The 19681-nt window shown below is 42.1% G+C and overlaps 1 protein-coding gene across 3 annotated transcripts in view; it reads left to right on the top strand.

Moving 5' to 3' along the window:
* Positions 1–16484, top strand: part of LOC105482518 (E2F transcription factor 3) — a 90320-nt gene extending 73836 nt beyond the window's left edge. For 2 of the 3 annotated variants that reach the window (XM_071097576.1, XM_011742652.3), the window contains exons 2-7: positions 2649–2760; positions 4009–4228; positions 5564–5722; positions 9464–9578; positions 10885–11020; positions 12929–15234. In XM_071097576.1, coding sequence (XP_070953677.1) covers positions 2649–2760; positions 4009–4228; positions 5564–5722; positions 9464–9578; positions 10885–11020; positions 12929–13191 — 1005 coding nt within the window. In that variant the 3' untranslated portion in view covers positions 13192–15234. Of the gene's footprint in view, positions 1–2648; positions 2761–4008; positions 4229–5563; positions 5723–9463; positions 9579–10884; positions 11021–12928 lie in introns of all 3 variants that reach the window. The other variant, XM_011742651.2, reaches the window with a different exon arrangement.
* Positions 16485–19681: the final 3197 nt, after the last annotated feature.

The following is a 19681-nucleotide window of genomic DNA, read 5'->3' as shown; positions in this document are numbered from 1 at the left end:
GCTGGTCTTGAACTCTTGGCCCCAAGTCATCCTCCTGAGTAGTTGGGATTATTGGTGTGAGCCACGCATCCAGCCCTAATAGCCTCCTGTTGACTGGAAGCCTTACCAATAACATAAAGAGTCAATTAACACCTTTTGTATGTTATGTGTATTATATACTGTATTCTTACAATTAAGCTAGAGGGAAACTGTTATTAATAAAAGAAGGTTTGGAGTGAATGAAAGTGGAATCCACAGGCTAGATTTCCCTCATCAGCCAAGCAGAACTAGAGGTGAGGGTGTGTGAAATAGGCCGTGCTGGCCAGAGCGGGGCTTTGCCTGAGGGTCTTACTCTTTTCCCCTAAGATCTAAAGCCGGGTTTCTCCAACTTGAAGGTGTATCAGAATCACCTGGAAGACCTGTTAGATTGCTCAGCCCCTTTCCCAGAGTTTCTGACCAATGCATCTTAGGTGTGCTCTAGAATTTGCATTTCCTAGCAGCTGAACTTGATCCAGGGTTCAAAGTGTAGAAGACATATGGGCATATAGAACAGCTGGATGAAAAAAAAAAAGAGAAAATAGATTTACTGTTAATTACTGGAAGTGGATCATCATAAAATTCATTCTCGTCATCTTCACATTGAGGAAGCTGCGGTGAAAGAAAAAGAGGAGGGGGTTGGTCTTTTTGTCTCAGGGATGGCAGAGGAGGAAGAAAACCCACATATAAGTGGACACACTCATGGCTGGGTGCAGTGGCTCATGCCTATAATCCCAGCACTTTGGGAGGATGAGGTGAGAGGATCGCTTGAGCCCAAGAGCTCATCACCAGCCTGGGCAACATAGGGAGGTCCCATCTCTACCAAAAAAAAATTTTTAATTAGCCAGACATCATGGTGTTCACCTGTGGTCCCATCTACTCGGTAGGCTGAGATGGGAGGATTCCTTGAGCCTGAGAGGTCAAGGTTGCAATGAACTGAGATCACACCACTGCACTCCAGCCAGGGCGACAGAGTAAGACCCTGTCTCTAAAAAAATAAAATCAGTGGACACGGACAATCCAAACCCATGTTGTTCAAGGGTCAGTTGTATTTTATTTATTTCATTTAACGTGATCACTACTAAAATTGTTGAGATAATTTTACCCTGTTTTGTACTAAGTCTTCGAAATTCACCGTGTATTTTACACTTATACCACGTGTCAGTTTGGATGAGCTAGCAGCCAGTGGCTATTGTAGTAGACGGTGCAGGGTTAGCTGGTAACTTTCCATAGAGGGGCTGAATATCCAGCTTCCGCTGATAAGTTATTACATACATTTTCACATCATGGGGAGTTATTTTGAAATTGCAAATCTCGGCTGGGTGTGGTGGCTCACGCCTCTAATCCCAGCACTTTGGGAGACCAAGGTGGGTGGATCACCTAAGATCAGGAGTTCGAGACCAGCCTGGCCAACATGGCGAAACCCCGTCTCTACCAAAAATACAAAAATTAGCTGGGAGTGGTGGCGTGCACCTGCAGTCCCAGCTACTTGGGGAGGCTGAGGGAGGAGAATCACTTGAACTTGGAGGTGGAGGTTGCTGAGCCGAGATCACGCCACTCCACTCCAGTCCACTCCAGTCTGGGCAACTGAGCAAGACTCTGTCTAAAAAAAATGCAAATCTCATTAGAAGAATCTGCCTGAAAATGAGCCTAAATACATATTTTTGTGCTGCGTGTCTGGTTGGTGCCACTTATTTCCTAAAACACCTGTCATACCCATACAGTTGGTACTTAACAACTGCTTAACCATCTATCTTTTCTCTTGGACTTGAAGCCCCTTATCTATCTTGCTTACTAAGCCCAATGTCTAGGTAGCTAGAAGACACTTTGTGGATATTTTTAAATTGAATTGGAGTTAAATTAAACACTTAGACAAGGACTTCTCATTTGCCAGGCTTGGTGAGAAAATGGAGAAAGTAATATTGGTTGAAGCCCAAAATTGCATGTTTGCAGTATTTATTTTCCCGATGAAGGACCATTTGTAGTCTGTGACTAGTTGTGTTACTATTCAATCACCCTTTCTCTCATTGAATATACAGTATATAGAGAGAGTGATTGAAAATCTACAGAAACCCAGGCTCTGTGCCAAGCGCTGGGTATACAAAGATAAATGGGAAACAGTCCCTGCCTTAAAGGAAATGAGAAACAGATAAGTCTTGCAGTTATACCGAATAAGTGTCATGATACAAATAAACACTGAGTGTTTGGGGAGCACAAGGAAGGGGGTCCAACCCAGGTCAGAGAATAGGAGATGGGCAGGAAAGACTCACTGTGGAAAGTGAATTTAAGTCCCACGGCGCCTGTGATATTCTTAGCATCCAGCCCCATGCCAGGCACGTGATGTGTTGAATCAATGAACAAAGTGACTCCTGAACCTAATGCTGAAGGATCGCTGTGTTTGTCCATCTGGGTGTGGACGGATGATCACGGCAGGTGAAGAGAGTGTGCATGACAACCCGGCCTCCAAAGCTAGAATCCTGGCTCTAGGGAATGACAAGATGCTGAGTGGGGTGGAGCAGAGGGGTGAGAGCTGGCATGAGCCTGCAGCATTTGGCAGGCCAGCCCACAAACTGCCTCCCTTCTTGTTCTTGTCCGTATGACCGGTGACGAGAGATCGCACTTTCTTATTACAGGCAAAGCGAAGGCTGGAGCTAGGAGAAAGTGGTCATCAGTACCTCTCAGATGGTTTAAAAACCCCCAAGGGCAAAGGAAGAGCTGCACTACGAAGTCCAGATAGTCCAAAAAGTAAGGATCCTTTCATCTCTTTCCTTATTCTTCTTGGTGTGGAATTTCCAACTTTCAAAGCTTATGGCCGGAAGGATGCCGAGGTGTGAATAATTCTGGCGTGTTTTGTTCTTTTTCATTTCTTTCTGTGCTTATCCAAAAAAATAAATACAATGTCAGCAGACAACCGGTGAAAGGCTACAGAGTCACGCTGGTACCATAAGGGAGGGCTTCTTTTAACTGTATGCAGTTTCATTTTCCAACTCGGAATACGAGCTTTTGGCATCATTCTACATCAAATTTAATTTTCACTTCCCTTAATGGACATTGCTTCAGAGTCTGAGGCAAACTGGATGTCCACGAACTATGCCAGAGTCACCAGTGTCTGTGCCGACCTCAATCTCCAGCTCAGCATATGGTAGCGTAAGAATTGATTGAGCCCAATAAATTGCAGGCTGTTTCTCTTTCTATCAAATACTTTTACCGTTTCTTGTGGGAGAGAGAGAAAAGTAGATTAGAAATAGCCAAATAGTCCCTTTATGTATGTGTTTGCATTTAACATAAGGGCTAAATTAGACTTTGTTCTCTCTCTTCCTGTAGTTCATGCATTAGGCAATCCACAAATGATGTGTGACACTAAATTAAAACCTTGACTTGTGCACCTATGGGGGAACAAGTACAATATTAAATAAGGAAATTTCCTTTAAGAGAGATGGGGAGATTTGGCAGAAGACTTTTCCAGGTAATTATTTATCAAAATGAAGCATTATTTGGAAAATTGGTGAACAGGTGATACATGCACACACAGATACCAGAGCCTGAGAGGCCATTTGAGACGGGTCTGTTTAAGACCTTGTCCTGCAGTGCTAGTGAGATTCATAGCCTGGCTCCATCACCGTAGACCTCATGTGTGCTGGTCCCCTGAGGTCACAGCACTCTTTCATTCATTTGAAAGATATTTTTTAGCTCCTGCTATGTGTAAATTCTTCATTAGAGACAGGGAATCGTGTAAGCCAAGGTAGAAACTTGAGAAATTCAAGGTGAAATGCTTTCATCAAACCCTGGAATTTTTACTCTCCCTTCCTGTTCTAATAAAAAACTTTCATAGCTTTCTATGACTTGCCAACAACAACAGCAATGACAGCCTTGCTTCAGATACTAATACTTTGGCTGCAGTGGGAAAGAGAGCTTGCTTGACTGCAAAGACACCCTTCATTTCTTTACCTTTCCCCCTATCCCCCACCCGCTCGGTTTTTGTTTTTCTTTAAGCTCCAAAATCTCCCTCAGAAAAAACGCGGTATGATACGTCTCTTGGTCTGCTCACCAAGAAGTTCATTCAGCTCCTGAGCCAGTCACCCGATGGGGTCTTGGATTTGAACAAGGCAGCAGAAGTGCTAAAAGTGCAAAAGAGAAGGATTTATGATATCACCAACGTTCTGGAAGGCATCCACCTCATTAAGAAGAAGTCTAAAAACAACGTCCAATGGATGTGAGTAGGAGTCCTCCCCATGCCCTGGCTCTGAGGGGGTCGTTTCAAACTGCCTGGTTTCTTAGTTCGCGCTTTCACATCCATGCCCACACATTCTTTTCTTTTCTCTCCTACTGTTTTCTTTTCTGTCGTTCTCTCTTCCCTCCTCGGCTTCTAAGCCAGAAGTTCAAAGTCTCTTTATAAAGAGACTTTGTTTAGATACTGTCAGAGATAAAAGGATTTATATTTGATCAGCATCAGGCAAGGGGATCCTTAAAGAGGTCCCTACAACTGGCAAATGGACTGCTATTCATCTGTTACATTGATGTCTGTGTGCACCCACATGTGTATCTGACAGATGTGTACACGTCTTCAGCTTGTTTCTGGAGATGAATCTGGAGAATCTGGAGATGATGGCTTGTGGGTTATCTATGTGTATATGTACAACTGCATTGTTACAGAGTATCTTTATCCATGGTTCTAATAGCAGATTAACTCACTTTCTGAGTAAATTAAGGCAAGACTTAAATGCCTCCATTTCGTCTGTAGAGCAGGGATGGTAGCATGATACTTATACACCCACCTGTATGATTACATATGTAATATATTTTGTGATTTTTAGAGCATCTAAATAGCCACTATAAGCACAGTATTGAATTATTAAAGCATTTTAGAAGGAATAATTCCGTTATAGGAGGGCTTTGAAAAAATACTAATTCAGATAGAAGATGAATAGGTACCTTTTTTGCACTTTTTGGAATTTTGTTTAAAGTTTGGTAACCCATTTTGGCCTCTGGTTTAGAGAAATATATTGGGTGCTGGTCTCGGTTCTTGCATACATCACATACATCTGTTTCCTTTACTTTCTTTTCTTTTTAGTTGTTGGTATAAGACCATCAGTAATTACCTGGGTTTTTCATGCTTTTTTGGATGGGTTGTTTTCTTTTTTTTTTTTTTTTTTTTTTTTAATTTTGAACCATTCCATCTTCTCTGTCTGTCTCTTTTTATCCTTTTTCCCCTTTCTTCCCCCTATCACCTGGGAGCCATGGGGCAGGGGAGGAAGGTGGTTGCCTTCTTTTGCCCTCTGAATTTGAACCTTCTGAAGAAACAGACCTCCCCTGGAGGAAAGAATCCTGAAAATAGCAGTGCTCTTTCACTAAATTTCTATGCTGTGAAAAGTGCAGAACTGTATTTATGAAAAAAAAATATATATATATGTATAAATGTTCTAATTTTAACACTTGGCTAACAAGCAATGTGACCTCCTGTGTCAAGAGGAGACTTTTACCCAAAGGATCATTTCTCCTTCCCTCCCTCCCATGAGTAGCCATGAAGAGTCTGTGTTTGGGTTTCTAGGGGCTGCAGTCTGTCTGAGGATGGGGGCATGCTGGCCCAGTGTCAAGGCCTGTCAAAAGAAGTGACCGAGCTCAGTCAGGAAGAGAAGAAATTAGATGAACTGATCCAAAGCTGCACCCTGGACCTCAAACTGTTAACCGAGGATTCAGAGAATCAAAGATATCCTTTGTGCCGCCGGTTCACTGGGGGTTAGTGCTTCGTAGACTATTTCCAGAGTTGACAATCTGACTTATGCACAAGGTAGATTATTATTCTGATGTCATGCAAATGAGTACCTGTGTGCCTGCGTGTGTGTGTGTGTGTGTGTATGCACATGTGTGTGCGTATGCACATGTGTGTGCAAACCCAGTTAGCTTTGCCTAAAAAGTCAGTATTTATGGTAAGATGGACACCAACTCGATCCTATTATCTATTTTGATACCAGGTGGGAACTGTTTTTTAAAGCATTTTTTCATGTGTGGTTGAGACATATGGGTACACTTCAGCGTAAGGCCACACTATTAAAAGATACATAAGGTGTCGGTATTAATATTAATGACAACACTAAGCAGATTCGTCTTTGGCTTCCCAGATTTTTGGTGGGTGTTAGCTGTCACTGTTGGGGTTCTCACATTCTATTTTCTTTTCACCAGATATTGTAGCGATTGAAATTGGTTAAATCTATCTGATTGGGCTGTAGTTGAAGGGTTTGAAAGAGTAGAGAAAAATCATACTATAACTCTTAAAGTACATTCTACTGATTCCCAATACAAAAACTGATTTCGAAAGCACCCCAAGACCTGAGAAACCCCTCTTAATTCATCTGTTCTGCTACAAACATTAGTCCTTGGAAATAAAAATACGAAAGGTCAGTTCTTGTTCTCAACTTCCTGACAATCTATTGACGATCTCAGGAAAACCTGCTCTTCATCGTCTCACCACAGACAAAATAAGAGAGCGATTGCCACATCATGTCAAACAAGACTTGCCAATATTCTCAGTTATTAGAAGAAGACAAAAAACAATACTGTAAGTTATCCCATCTCTAGTTTTAGTTCCATACTTCTGAGAATGCCACATCTACCATTATTTGACAGAAAATAAAATGTGTTCTGCCCAGATTCTTCTAGTGTCTCATCTTTAATAGGCCTCCCCTTGGAGGATATGGAGATATTTATTTTCTTCCAATGTTGGCAGTTTTTCAAACCTGCAGTTGTTCATTTCCTGTTGATAGAGAATTAACCTTGTCAGCTGATAGTTAGTGAGATGGAAGAGAGAGAAGTATAGTGATTTGGGCCCCCAGTGGTGGGCAGAGTGGGTTTACAGGGGAAGAAACCAACAGTTGGGCTGTTGCAGTCATTGTTTGGTTGGCAGCCCTATTGCGGAAGATACGGTGGTTGCATGTGATTGGCAGCCTTCCGGGACATGTGGGCTTATGGCATTGTCACCTATATTAGCTTTCTCTGGGGCCTTTGTTGCCAAAAATGAAAGCTTCCTTGCAGGGAACTTCGAACCCAAGGAGTAAATTCAGGAGGGAGCCACAAAGGAAGCACTTTTAAGTTTGTAAGATTAGAAAATATATTTGCACAATTTATTTCTGTTCACCATTCAGTTCCCAAATTGGTACAGCTTGTTCACAAATGTGTTGAAATTTTCCTTCCTGCAGCATGTTGAGTAATTGTAGACGAGTTTTTCTTTTACGCTTGATCTTAGCCAAAAGGCCAAGAAGCGATGAGTTTTTATTTTAATAAGTTCTTGTCATACAGCTTTCTGACAGTGGGCTGTAGTGTAAGTACCTGGTTGTCAGTTTTTTCCAGTGTTCTCAGTAAAAACTCAGAACTGCCTGGCCTTCTATAAAGGCATCCATTGGCTTCTTTGATGGGTTATGTAGTGATCTAAAACCCAGAATCCTGCAAGAGCAGCCGCTGTAAGCTCAACACTGAATTAGCCATCATCTCAACTGTAAAGATTTGAAGGAGATAGTCTGTGATAGATCCCCTACATATGTTTGCAGTTTTGTGTGAATATGCTTTTTTTCTGGATTAGTAGTTCCATAGCTGCCTTCAGTTTCTAATAGGAAGCTACCACAGCCAGGAACGGTGACTCACGCCTGTAACCCCCGCACTTTTGGGAGGCTGAGGCGGGCAGATCACTCAAGGTCAGGAGTTCAAGACCAGCCTCGCCAACATGGTGAAACCTTATCTCTACTAAAAATACAAAAAAGTAGCCAGCTATGGTGGCGCGTGCCCAGCTATGGTGGCGCGTGCCTGTGATCCCAGCTACTCGGGAGGCTGAGGCAGGAGAATCACTTGAACCTGAGAGACGGAGGTGGCAGTGAGCTGAGATCGTGGCACTGCACTCCAGCCTTGGTGACAGAGTAGGACTCCATCTCAAAAAAAAAAAAAAAAGAAAAGAAAAGAAAGACAGAAGCTACTATTGTAAGGGACAAGACTTCATCTAGGCTCTCTAAGCCTCCCCCTTTTTTTATATTAAACATATTAGATCACAGACTCTTAGCTATTAAATACATTATACTACCTGCTGAAATGCCCTCATTGGTTTGTTACTTGGTGTTTTGTCCTAGGAATTTTTTGTGGGTTCATGTAAAAAATAATAGTTGGCTAAAGACATTGTACATTAATTGTTTACTCCATGTCCCTTATATAAGAAAGCCATGCAGACTTCTCTCTTTTAGTGAGTGCCAAGTGTCAAGCTCACTTGAATACTTTTGTCCTATCGTAAGTACCGTATTCTTTCATGATAGCCTTTTAGGCTTGGCTGCCAGGACATTGAAAAGAATTGTTCGGTGCTTAGATAAAACTGCCAAGGCCGGGCGCCGTGACTCACACCTGCAATCCCAGCACTTCTGGAGGCCGAAGGCAGGCAGATCACTTGAGTCCAGGAGTTCAAGACTAGCCTGGGCAACATGGTGAAACCCCATCTCTATTAAACATTTAAAAAATTACCCGGGCGTGGGGGTGCACGCCTGTAGTCCCATCTGTTTGGGAGGCTGAGGCACAAGAATCATTTATCCTGGGAGACGGAGGTTGCAGTGAGCTGAGATTGCACCTCTGCACTCTAGCCTCGGTGACAGAGCAAGACTGTCCCAAAAAGAAAAAAGAAATAACTACCAAGAGTACTGAGATATTATTCTTTTCTCTTTTCCTAAATCAGTGTTTCTCAAATTCGTTCAGGTCGCAGAGCACCTGGAAACTGCTTTCTTCCTCATGAACACGGAAATATTGATAGAGTTAATATAGTACCACGCAAAGGATAATTTTTCCAACAGAAGTAATGACACTCTTTTCTTTAGGCAATACATAATCACAACCAGCCCAGGTGCACTTAAGAAAACAAGCTGTCTGCCTAAGCAGTATTCTGAGTTCTTCCACTAATGTATTTGTTACTTATTTATTTATTTGGTGGCTGCTGACACTTGCTTATAGATAGAAGTAACTGGAGTTTCAAAAAAATTATGGCTAATAGAGATTACATTTTTTTTTCCTGCAAATTGGAATCTGCCATCATCCAGTTTGAGTGACAGAACACTTTATTGGAGTTCATGGAATGCCTGTGCTGCAAAGGGCCCTGGCTTCAAGATAAAATTTCTGACCACTTAGTTTTTGAGTTTCATATGATCATTTATTTTAACTATTCTGTTTCTATGTTTCATATTTTACATAGCCATAGTCTTTTAGAAATGGGTGGGATAAAGCTATTCATTTCTTTAGTTGTTTAGAGTGTCAACCAGAAATGAAGATTCATGGGAGACCCTAAACATTTGCAGGTCCAGAAAGGGGAGACATGTGCATACTTCTCTAAGTCATAAAATACTTTAAAATTTTCCATGCACCTATTTTGTCATTTTCGTCATACTTATATCTGAGGTAATTAGATGGAAGATTCCTTGACACTCTTTACGTTAGCTTATGTTACATATCAAGATATTCGAAAAATTAGTGGCCTTAAAGACCAAACTGTTATAGTTGTGAAAGCCCCTCCAGAAACAAGACTTGAAGTGCCTGACTCAATAGAGGTAAGGAGACAGCGTCTTTGTTCATCTGCAAAGATCTTTTTGGAATGCCTGAAATTGAAGAGTCATTGACTCATAGTTAAAGTCTGTCCCCCTCCTATGAACTTGATGGTTCTTTCCCATTTATTTTACTTAACCATACATTTTAAAACATTTCGACGGTTTGATGTTCATTGAGTATTCAAACAGCCTAACTTTGACCTAGCAGGATGTTCACTTCAAAGTGGTATATGATACCCTGTCCCTCTTGTACTTTCTCTTTTTCATAATTTGTCATCAGATGGTTTTGATCAATTGGAATCGCTTTGGAAAGCTTATATTGATTATCCTGTATATGGTCCCCACCACAAACAGATATATAAATGTTTTAAAGTTTCTCCCTAGTTTATAACATTTTGAGAGATCAAATGGGGCTTTGGGTTAGCTGACAGACTAGAATATTGTAAGAAAGTAGGGGGCATATTTTTATGATTTTCAGATATACTTGGATAATAGAGGCCTAGACTACAACTATAACATAAAGAGCTGTAGTAAAAAGAAAATCCGTAGGAGATAAAAAGAGAATAAAAGTTACACGCTTCCATCTAGGGTAGACTTCTTACCCTAAAAGATAATAATAGCTCTTTGACCTAGATGAAAAAGATTTTTAACTGTTAGTACGCTGCATTCTCTTAATAGATGCAGTTCCTAGCACTTAAGAATACTATTCATCAGTATACAGTTCCACATGAAAAAGTCCTACCATAAAGGAACAATAACATGGAAATACTGTATTTGGAACACTTAAAGGACCTTGTAATAATTTGCAGAAAAAGAATATATCCAAAGAACACAATTCACCTCACCCATTGTGCTATTTTCAGACTGACTCTCCCCTCCCCCAAACCCCCCAAAAAAGTTTTCTTTCTCTAGGGCAGGACTCAGCAAACATTTTCATTGACTGTCAGGTAGGTGGTAAATATTTTTGTCTTTGCGAGCCTTACACCCTATGTCTGGACTGTTCAACTGTGCACCTCTGCCACTGAATATGAAAACAGCCAGAGGCAATAATAAACAATGGGAATGAGTGTGACTCTCTTCCAATAAAACTTTATTTACAAAGCCACTTGGTGAACTGGATTTGGCCCTTAGGCTGTGGTTTGCTGACCCCTGCTCAAGAGGGTAACCGTCTTTGACAGAGTTGGCCTAGTAGGGAAAAAGCAAGTGAACAGTGAACATTGTTCTTACTTTCCATTTTTAGATAAAAATTACTATGGCTTTTATTTCTAAAAGAACTTATGATTCGAACTTTTCCCATTTCTGTTCATAGAGCCTACAAATACATTTGGCAAGTACCCAAGGGCCCATTGAGGTTTATTTATGTCCAGAAGAGACTGAAACACACAGTCCAATGAAAACAAACAACCAAGACCACAATGGGAATATCCCTAAACCCACTTCCAAAGGTAAAAATTCTACTTTTGTCTTTTGGAAACTATGTTAAAAATGAGGGTGACTAGAACCATCTGTATTGGAACCACAAGCCTAGGCAAGAAACAAAAACTTCTGTTGTTATTAGGTAACATGTTCTAAAAGACATTCTGACTGGTTTGCAGAAGAAAATAATGATTTTGGAAAAATGGCTCCTTCACCCACTTATGGAGTCACTTCAGACTTTTGCTATTGGCAGAGAATATTTCCTCGCAGTGTTTTTGAAAACCAGCTAAAGTGAGGAGCAAAGCTGTGAACTGTCTTGGTGGATCATCAGAGACACTTGACCGCACACCTTTGAATGACACCGCAGAGCTCATCAGAGAGGGAAATGAAAAAGGTTTGCCGAGAAAAGCCTTTGTTGGAGAATTTTTGTCTTATTTTCCCCCCAATGAGATGGGGAAAGGATATGGGAGGAGAACCTTAGGAAAATAAGTCTTGCCGGGCACGGTGGCTCACGCCTGTAATCCCAGCACTTTGGGAGGCCGAGGCGGGTGGACCACGAGGTCGGGAGATCAAGAGCATCCTGGCCAACATGGTGAAACCCTGTCTCTACTAAAAATACAAAAATTAGCTGGGCGTGGTGGCGTGTGCCTGTAATCCCAGCTACTCGGGAGGCTGAGGCAGGAGAATCACTTGAACCAGGGAGTCAGAGGTTGCAGTGAGCCGAGATCCACCACTGCACTCCAGCCTGGCAACAGAGCGAGACTCCGTCTCAGAAACATGAAAAGAAAAGAAGTCTAACTTCTTCCCGCTCTGCAAAGAGCAAAGGAAGCTCTTTGCAGTATGTATGTTTTTCCATTTCCTAGCTTGAGGATATACATGCAGTTTTTTTTTTCTTATTGTCTCCTTATATAGCAGCGAGAATAAGGGTGATTTAAGTGAATAAGTCTGATTTAATACTGAGCAAAAGTACAGCACCTGAAATGGTAAAACAAAAGGCCATCTTTTTTCACCACAGAAATCCAAAGTGGATATGTCTTAAATGTATTTGTAGAGATCTTTTTAATAAGCTGGTTGTTCAAAAAAGACTGAGTTAAAATCAGTGAATTCTGCATGTAGTCCCAGCTACAGGGAGGCTAGGGCAACAGGATCACTTGAGCCCAGGAGTTCGAGGTTAGAGTGAGCTATGCTTGCCTGTGAATAGCCACTGCCCTCCAGCATAGACAACATAGCAAGACGCCTTCTCTTAAGAAAAAGTGCTTTTTTCAGTTGGTGAGTTTCTACTAGGAAGTCAACTTTTCAGTATATATATATTGTTTTGTTTTGATTTTCTTTAAACAATGACCTAGATAGCAGAGAGAAGTATTTGAACTTGTTATCCTCTCATCGTTGAAGCTATATGCATTCTTGTTTATTGACTAGTTATTTGAAAAATGAGTGAGTAGACTAGGGCCAAAGAAAGATGGCCAGGCGTGGTGGCTCACACCTGTAATTTCCGCACTTTGGGAGGCCAAGGAAGGCAGATCACTGGAGCCCAGGAGTTCGAGACCAGACTGGGCAACGTGGCAAAACCCTGTCTCTAAAAAAAAAAGATTAACCAGGCATGGTGGCTCACACCTGGAGTCCCAGCTACTTGAGAGGCTGAAGTGGGAGGGTCCCTTGAACCCCGGAGTTCAAGACTGCAGTGAGTCATGATCACACCACTGAACTCCAGCCAACAGAATAAGACCCCGTCTCAAAAATTAAAAGGGGGAGAGGGGTGGCAAGGAAATTTTTTGTACCTGTTAGCATAAAAGGTGATCTGCATCATAAAGTCATCTCATTGTCATTATTAGCAGAAGGCGCATGCTTTTTTCTAACAGCAACATATACATTCTTCCAGAAAAATTCATTTGATTTTTCTAACTTATTTTTTGTTTCCGCCCATGTTTTCCTTTCAGACTTGGCTTCAACCAACTCAGGACATAGCGATTGCTCAATTTCTATGGGAAACCTTTCTCCTCTGGCCTCCCCAGCCAACCTCTTACAGCAGACTGAGGACCAAATTCCTTCCAACCTAGAAGGACCGTTTGTGAACTTACTGCCTCCCCTGCTGCAAGAGGACTATCTCCTGAGCCTCGGGGAGGAGGAAGGCATCAGCGATCTCTTTGATGCTTACGATTTGGAAAAGCTCCCACTGGTGGAAGACTTCATGTGTAGTTGATTATGCTTCGTGTGAACTCTCCTTAAAAACCGATATTTTTTTATCATGGAACCAGAACATCTGTCATGCAGTGTTGTCCCTTCCTACCTTCTTCCTCCAAGAGAGTATCATGAAGTAAACTACAAACTTCAGAAGAAAGCTGACATTTTAATGAATTTTTTAAAAAATTAATAAACAAATTGTCTAAACGCACAGTTGCAGGCTCCCTTGGGAAAGCCCTGCTTTACTCCAGGCTCCAAGATCTCCTGGCTAAGTCAGCAAGTGAGAAAATGTGCAATCAGGTGTCTCTCACCCCGACTTTTCCTTCCTCCTTCCTCCCCGGATTGGCTTGCTGTGCCTGACGGATGGGCTGTAGAATGGGGTCTGGCCACCTGGCCCGCTGGGAAACAGCAATCTTCCTTAATAGCATTTCAAGCCGTGCCTTCTCCGCAGAATGCATGTCTTTGGGGTCTGCTAATATGGAATGGAACTGCAGCAAATGCAAACTTGAAGTCATGCAAAAGTATGAAATGGATTTCTTCAGCTCTTCTTAGGAATATTTAAATTACTGTCATAATTCAGTTTAAGCTATGAACTGTGTGTCCCAGTAGGAGGTCAAGAAAACCTCCATAGCCTTCTGGATGAAGAACCTGTTTTCAAATATACTTGTTGCAGATACAGAAGACTAGTAGAGTTCTGCCACTCTAAGCTGTTGTGGATTTTCCTGTCTCCATGAACCACTCCCATTCCCCTGTCCCCAATGTGTTTGTGAGTTTCCAGTTGATTTGTAGCAAATGCCTACTTAGTTCTTTGTGGATTGTTTTAGACTTTTTATTGTTTTCGCTGCCATTTAAGCATTCCTGTGGCACCCATCACCATTTCAATTTAATTGTTTACTTTGAAGCGGTTTTTGCAAATTCACATTACTTAAGCAGAGGGAGAGAACCTCTACTGATCGAGCATCTCAACCTGTGTGATCTAAGGTTTATCAGCCTCTGCAAGGAGCTTTGTCCCATCGTGCTTCCATTCCCAGGAGGGGGAGCTTGGAGCGAGTCAGTCCTGGGGCTTGCTGACATGGGTGGCCCGTTGGAAAGGAGAACCATGTCAGATGACGTAACAGCCCCAAGGAGCAGCAAGCATGGGTCCCTCCATCCTTGGGCTTCCCGGGCCCCTGTGACGGGGGAAAGGGCTCTCTTACACCGCACTCAGGGAGACCACTTCTCAGGATGGGGTCAGATGGAGAGACCTCTAGGGAGAAAGACATCCCCATTGTGTGAGTGGCATTTCCTTAAGCTGGCAGGAACAGGGAGCAGCCCTGTGTCGGGGGCTGGAATAGTTCTGGCCAGACCCTGTTCCCCTTCCTCTATGAAGGAATCAGTTGGACCAAGGGAAGTCGGGGACGTAGAAAATGAAGCAAAACAATGCCAGGGCGTCTCCCGCTTTACTCTTCAGGAATGGTGTCCCAAGTTGGAGGCTTTGTGTCAGCTGCAAATCCTACCAGTTGTGTCCAAGAATGGCCTTCCCTCGGGCAAGTGGCAGTGGCCATCTCCCCCGGGGAATATGGCGTAGTATCTCCGGTCCATTCCTTGGATGCTAAGGACTGCGGGAATGAGGGAGTCAGATCAAGAACAAACCTCAAAACGAACAGTTAAATTGAAATGCTATGTGCCTGACCCAATGGTAGGCACATAGTAGGCACTCAACTCATATGTTTAATTGAATTGAAACTATCCCTTAGGAAAAAATTTTAAAAACACAAACAAAAAACCACAAGAGCCCCAGCCAGTTTACTCCAGGTAGATTTCCACAATATGCAAAGTGGTGGTGGGGTCAAGACAGATGACACCAGCACTTTAAACTCTTTGTGTGGGTATGCGTGGGTGTATGTTTGGGAAGAAAAACAAAGGTGCAGACTATCTTCCTTTTTTCTTCTTCAGCCTCCATCCCTGGCCTCCTCCCCTCACACACACTGGACTTGGTACAAAATGTCGGTGTGGTCCTAGATGAAGCATTGGGGTGGGGGAGGGAGAGGGAGCTTTGTGTCAAGTGCCTACTGGAAATGCACTGTGGGGTTTTTTCCTGTATGGGAAACCATTTATGCCAAGCTTTTCCCCATTTCCCATATTTATCTCATCTGGTTAGCTGCCTCTGCTTCCAGCTTTGTGTAATTCTCTTTGCCAGCTGCACAAAGCTGATTTTTTCCAAAGTCTAAAGACTGAGCTCACCTGGCTAGATTGTTGTGTGTTTTGTTGAAATTTTTCATAATGTAATGCCGTATTTATTGTTTTAAAAATGAAAGGAATACTAATAAGTCTTAAAAGTTCCTTCATGCATAAGATTTTTTTTCCAGTTACTGGGCTTAACTGGTGTACATTAATTAGATGTCCATACTGTATTTTGTTTGCATTAAGTACTTTTCTTTTTGACTTAGTATCCGGCACACAAAGTGGGTTAGTACTACAGTATTTGCGTTACTTTAAGTACTAAGTATGCAGGTTTCCTGGTACCATTGAGTTGCTGCTATTAAAGCTCACACACGAAATGGCTAAAAGTTACAAGTGTGCGAATTATGACTGCGTGAGCCTTAGAAAATAAAATGTATAAAGGGCAACACATGAGCTGTCAAACAGTGTTAGGTATGTGTTTATATGTACAGAGTTGTGCATAGCAATCGTTTTATTTAAGTGGATATGTAGTCTACTCACATTTTCATTATTTAGCAATTTTGTACAAAAATAGCAATTAATTTGTAAACACTGCCAGAATACTTTCTAGCTGGTTTGTAATTTTTTAAGAGTGTTATTTCGTTTTGTTGTTTTTTCTGTTCTTTGTTGTGGTTCTTGTTTTCTTTTTTGTTGTACGTGTAGATCTGTAAATAAAATTGCAGTATTTAAAGCTTAAGCTTTCAGGAAAAAGAAAATAAGAAGTCAGTGTGTGCATGACAACTCGTGTGTATGAGAAGGAGGGATTTGAAGGAAGATGGCTTGCAGAGTAAGTCGGGTGGCAATTGTCAGGGTGTGGGAATTTCTCTTCCTACGGGGTACGTGATTTTGTAAAAAGGAAGTATTTCTCCCAAAATTGGGAGTAGGCAAACTACGAATCAGTTTAGCTTTGTGTTGTATGCTAGTTTAAAAAAGAAAATATGTAATATAATGTAAAAAACAACCACAAAAAAAAAGCTTTTATGATGGATTTTGTAAATAGATTTGTTACAGGGTGACCTGTTCTCTAGCTGTGATCTTACCACTTCAAATGGGTGTAATTTGAATAAATTTTGTATGGTAAAGGATCAATAAAATGATTTTTTTTTAAGAGTTCAGGCTTGTGGATGGGTTTTCTTTAATATTATCTTATGCTCCTCTATTAATTTTTTTTCCTTTTTCTTTCTTTTTCTCGTTTTTTTTGTTGTTGTTGTTTGTTTGTTTGTTTGTTTGTTTGTTTTGAGGCAGAGTTGATCACTCATGCAGGCTGGAGTGGAGTGGCGCAATCTCGGTTCACTGCAACCTCCACCTCCCAGGATCAAGCAATTCACCTGCCTCATTCTCCTGAGTAGCTGGGACTACAGACACCTCCCACCACGACTGGCTAATTTTTGTATGTTGAGTAGAGACAGAGTTTCACCATGTTGGCCAGGCTGGTCTCGAACTCCTGACCTCAAGTGATCGCCTGCCTCAGCCTCCAAAAGTGCTGGGATTACAGGCATAAGCCACCGCGCCCAGCCTATTAATTGAATTTTTTTAAAACATTCTTAAACAAGTTAACGAGAAAGGCTAAACAAAAGCTTAAAACGTCATTTGCCTTACATGGTATTTGGGACTCTGAGAATACTGAGCAAATATTTGGTGACCACTTCTGGTACGCTCTACCCTCTGTGCAGCAGAACTTACCTTGTCCCTGTGACCATGGGCAGAAACCACTCTCGGACACTGAAGAATTTTTACACTGAGAAAGTGACAAGTTTGACGCCTCATAAGAGTTATAAAGCCAGTACACTTTAATTCTGAAATCTGGTCATTACCTCCCATGTTCTAGATTGTTTATTTCTAGTAACGACATCTAGGAGCAGATTTGAATTTTTTGACTGCCATGTGACACTGTTAACTCTGAACTTACATTTAAAAACCCCAAAGTGCTATATATTGTACACACACAAAATCAATATAGAAGGGTATGAAATTTAAAAAAAGCAGGGGGGTCATTACCTGCCCCTCTGTGCTATTCATGCCAGAGGTAACCACTGTTCTCAGTTTTCTTGTATTATCCTTCCAGTCATTTTCTAGGCACATATCTGTGCATGAACGTGTGTATTTTATTTTATTTTATTTGTATTTATTTATTTATTTATTTGAGACAGAACCTGGCTCTGTCGCCCAGGCTATAGTGCAGTGGCACAATCTCAGCTCACTGCAACCTCCACCTCCTGGTTTCAAGCGATTCTCCTGCCTCAGCCTCCCGAGTAGCTGGGATTACAGGCATGCACCATCACGCCTGGCTAATTTTGTATTTTTAGTAGAGACGGGGTTTCACCATGTTGGCCAGGCTGGTCTCAAACTCTGGACCTCAGGTGATCCACCTGCCTTGGCCTCCCAAAGTGCTGGGATTATAGGGGTGAACCACCACGCCCGACCTATTTTATTTTGTTTTTGTTTTTGTTTAGAGACAGGATCTCACTCCGTTGCCCAGGCTTGAGTACGGTGGCACCATCATGGCTCACTGCAGCCTCAGACTCCTGGGCTCCAGTGATCCTCCCGCCTCAGTCTCCTGAGTAGGTGGGACTAGTAGGCGTGCACCATCAAGCCTGGCTAATTTTTTTTTTTTATTTTTCTGGAGATGGAGTCGTGTAATGTTGCCCATTCTGGCCTCAAACTCCTGTCCTTAAGCAATCCTCCCCCCTCAGCCCCCAAAAGTACTGGGATTATAGGTGAGCATGTGTGTTATAACATGACTTAACATAAGTCATACCATATATGCTGATCTGAAGCTTTTTATCGCTGTCACATTTTTCCATGTGAGTACTTGTAGATCATGTTCATGCTCTTCAAAGGCTGCATAACATTCAGTGATTTAAAAAATAAATAAATAATTTTTTTTTTTGAGATGAGTCTTGCTCTGTTGCCCAGGCTGGAGTGCAGTGGTGTGATCTCGGCTCACTGCAACCTCTGCCTCTCAGGTTCAGGCAATTCTCATGCCTCAGCCTCCCAAGTAGCTGGGATTACAGGTGCCCGCCACCAGGCCCGGCTAATTTTTGTATTTTTAGTAGAGATGGGATTTCACTGTCTTGGCCAGGTTGGTCTTGAACTCCTGACCTCAAGTGATCCACCCTCCTTGGCCTCCGAAAGTGCTGGGATTACAGACGTGAGACACCGCACCCGGCCTAAAAATGTATTTAATAATATACTTAGGTGATTGCCTGTTTGAGAGACAATTTTGTTCATTTTGCTATTAAAAAAAATACGTAAAGTTTATAGAATGCTTATATGTAAGGTACTATATATTTTATGTGGTATAATTTTCGTAACAAAATTTACCATTAGTAACATTTGATAGCATTCACACTGTTGTATAGCCATGACTTTTGTCTAGTTCCAGAAGACATTTTCATCACTCCAAAAGGAAACCTGTGTCCATAAAGCAGTTTACTCCCTATCCCCGACACCTTGCAGTGCCTGCTTTCTGCTTTTTTGTCCCTGTGGACTCACGTGTTCCATATATTTCCTACAAATGGAATCATGCAACATGTGGCTTTCTGTGTTTAACTTCTTTTTTTTTTTTTTTTTTTTTTTTTTCGAGATGGAGTCTCACTCTGTCGCCCAGGCTGGAGTGCAGCGGCCTGATCTTGGCTCACTGCAACCTCCGCCTCCTGGGTTCAAGCGATTCTCCTGCCTCAGCCTCCCGAGTAGCTGGGACCACAGGCGCATGCTACCACATCCAGCTAATTGTGTATTTTTGGTGGAGATAGGATTTTGCTATGTTGGCTGGGCTGGTCTCGAACTCCTGACCTCAGGTGATGTAGACAAGATGAATTTGCATCAACCTGGTAGTGCTGCATTCTTTAAAAAGTTGATATAGGCCAGGCGTGGTGGCTCACATCTTTAATCCCAGCAAATGGGAGGCCGAGGCAGATGGATCGCCTGAGGTCAGGAGACCAGCCTGGCAAACATGGCGAAACCTCGTCTCTACTAAAAATACAAAAAAAAAAAAAATTAGCCGAGCATGGTGGAAGCACAAGGTCAAGAGATCGAGACCATCCTAGCCAACATGCTGAAACCCCGTCTCTACTGAAAATACAAAAATTAACTGGGTGTGGTGGTGCACGCCTGTAGTCCTAGCCACTCAGGAGGCTGAGGCAGGAGAATCGCTTGAACCCAGGAGGCAGAGGTTGCAGTGATCCAAGATCACGCCACTGCACTCCAGTCTGGCGACAGAACAAGAATCTGTCTCAAAAATAAAAATAAAAAATAAAGTTGATATAGGACTGGGACATGTGAATATTTTATAATTTAGAACCTTA

This window comes from Macaca nemestrina, chromosome 5 (assembly GCF_043159975.1).
Source record: "Macaca nemestrina isolate mMacNem1 chromosome 5, mMacNem.hap1, whole genome shotgun sequence".
NCBI classification, from domain to species: Eukaryota; Metazoa; Chordata; class Mammalia; order Primates; family Cercopithecidae; genus Macaca; species Macaca nemestrina.
Note: the sequence above shows the minus strand (reverse complement) of the source record. Positions and strands in the feature narration are given on the sequence as shown.